The sequence below is a fragment of the Carlito syrichta genome, unplaced genomic scaffold (genome assembly GCF_000164805.1).
Source record: "Carlito syrichta isolate Samal-C Ts95f unplaced genomic scaffold, Tarsius_syrichta-2.0.1 Scaffold303207, whole genome shotgun sequence".
NCBI lineage: Eukaryota > Metazoa > Chordata > Mammalia > Primates > Tarsiidae > Carlito > Carlito syrichta.
The window spans coordinates 231,508-233,905 of record NW_007247303.1 but is presented as its reverse complement, the minus strand read 5'-3'; the positions used below and the strand labels follow the sequence as shown (position 1 = coordinate 233,905).

At 46.8% G+C, this 2,398-nt stretch overlaps 1 protein-coding gene across 1 annotated transcript in view; it reads right to left on the bottom strand.

The window, feature by feature from the left end:
* HM13 (histocompatibility minor 13) overlaps positions 1–2,398 on the bottom strand; it is a 46,717-nt gene that overhangs the window by 36,359 nt on the left and 7,960 nt on the right. Inside the window, exon 3 of the mRNA XM_021712354.1 lies at positions 700–859. Within this exon, the coding sequence (XP_021568029.1) occupies positions 700–859 (160 nt within the window). The remainder of the gene's footprint in view (positions 1–699; positions 860–2,398) is intronic.

The following is a 2,398-nucleotide window of genomic DNA, read 5'->3' as shown; positions in this document are numbered from 1 at the left end:
AAGTTGCCCAGGCTGGTCTCGAATCCGTGGGCTCAGGCAATCCTCTCACCTCAGCCTCCCAAAGTGCTGGGATTATAGACATGAGCCACTGCGCCTGGTGACAGTACGATTATATTGAGCTGCGTTTACAGTAACATGAGAGAATGCTTATGATGTTATTAATGTGAAGTGAAAAAAGCAGGTACAAACTGAAGACACCATGTAGTCACAGCTACAGAGAAGCCATGCACAGGGAGAAACAGCGGAAGGACACACCTCCAAAGGGGCACTGTGAATGTCTCTGGTAGTGGGGTTTTGGATGACAGCTGTTTTTCCCTTTTTATTATTCTGTGTTTTCCAGGTTTTCAACACTGAGCCTGTGTAACTTTTATTGGGAAAATAAACCTCGATAAATTAAAAAAAAAGGCGATTAGTATGGTAGAGGTATGCCTATGCCCCATCCCAACACAAACAGTACAATGAAACCAAACGGGTATCACGAAAACAAAACAAAAAGCTACATGGAGAAAATAAAGACTGGTGGGAAAGGGTCCCCAACACCAACAGTGGCTGTCTTGGGGTGGGTTGATGGGTGAATTATTAAATTTTTCCCTGTTCTGTATCTTCTATAAATGAACATGCATGGCTCCTGTGATGGGAAAATGAAACAAAATAAATAGCATTTAAACCAAATAACACAACACATGGCAGAAGACTTACTTTGAAGAAGAGGTAGAGGCCCAAGAGTGTGCAGCTGGCGATGATGGGGAAGCGTGCAGCATCCCGGCTGGTGATGGTCTCAGGCATATCTGAGGCATTCTGGAGGAGGGAAGAAGGCACTGGCTGAGTGGGGGGTGCCTCTGGCCTCCAGGCTGGGAGACTGTGGGAATTTGATGCTTCACTAGTAAATTCGTCTCCTTCTCCTCTCTGTTCCACCTCAGTTGGGTATCTCAGGGGTTCTCATATCTTCCCTCCCAACCCCCGTCGCTCCTCCAGCCCCGCAAGACTTTGCCAACACTGTTCCCTCAACCAGGAATACTGTGCACATCACCCTGGGGTAAGATGCTCTGACCCGGCCATTCTGCCACGAGGAGATCAGATCTTGATCAAAAGACAGACCAGAGAGAACCCAGGGCATGGTGGCACATCCAGGGAGAAGGGCTGTGGCAGAGGCCAACCAGTTCTCACCAGGAGAGCTGTTTCCTATTTCCTTTTTTTTTTTTGAGTCAGAATCCCACTCTGTCACCCAGGCTGGAGTGCAGTGGCATGCTCATGACCACCACAGCCTTCCACATAGCTGGAACTACAGGCATGTGCCACCACGACCAGCTAATTTTTTGATTTATTGTAGAGATGAGGTCTTGACATATTGCCCAGATTGGTCCTGAACCTGTGGGCTCAGACAATCCTCTTGCCTCAGCCTTTCAAAGTACTGGGATTATAGGCGTGAGCCACCACACCCGGCCTTGTTTCCTAGACTGGCAATGGCAGTACAAGACTGGCAATGGTGGAAACTGCACATGGGAGACACCAGCTCCAAGGAGAAATGAATCACGACACAACTCAGACTTAGGACATTTGACGGGCACGCTTGAACATACTGAAAATAAAACCCACAATCAAATTTATAATGGCAGATGCTATAGTTGACAAGAATGCAACGTGGGTAAAGAGCTGATGAAGGAGAAATGTTAACAAGAAAAAGAACCGAATGCAATCAAAATAAATTTCGGTATTATAAAGATGGAAAAGGATTAAAAACAGAGCAATGGTGTAACAGGGGAACTAAATCAGCGTCACAGAATTTATGCCAAAAGACTTTCTGATAAAATTTATCAATGACAGTACAGTCCTACCTAGTAAAATTTGTATTCAAGAGAGAATCAGAAGTGTCCAGGATCACAATGCTCTCTACACACCCTCTCTCTGCTACCCAAAATCCTCGCTTCTCAAGGGTCCAGCAAACATCAATGCTATGAAGCCCTTCCAGACTTCCCTGCAGGCACAAGCCTATCCCCAACTGTTTTATATCATTGCTACCAAAAGTCCAACAATGCCAGACCGGACTTCTGCTCTGGCCAAAGTGAGTTCTCTCCACAGTAGCCACTGGCTCATGACAGCACCCAGGATGCTACCAGCAACATGTCCATCCTTAGAATAAGCACCAGCATTCCTGGGAGAAGGGATCACATTCAGCTATGAGTCTCACCAATATTCTGACTCACAGCTGGCTCTTAAAAACCAACAGGAGGCTGGGTATGGTGGCTCACACCTGTAATACCAGCACTTTGGGAGGTTGAGGTGGGAGGATCTCTTGAGCCCAGGAGTTTGAGACCAGCCTGGGTAACAGTAAGATGATGATGAAGATGAAGATAGGAGATGATAAGGAGGAGGGAGGGGGAGGAGGGAGGAGGAGGAA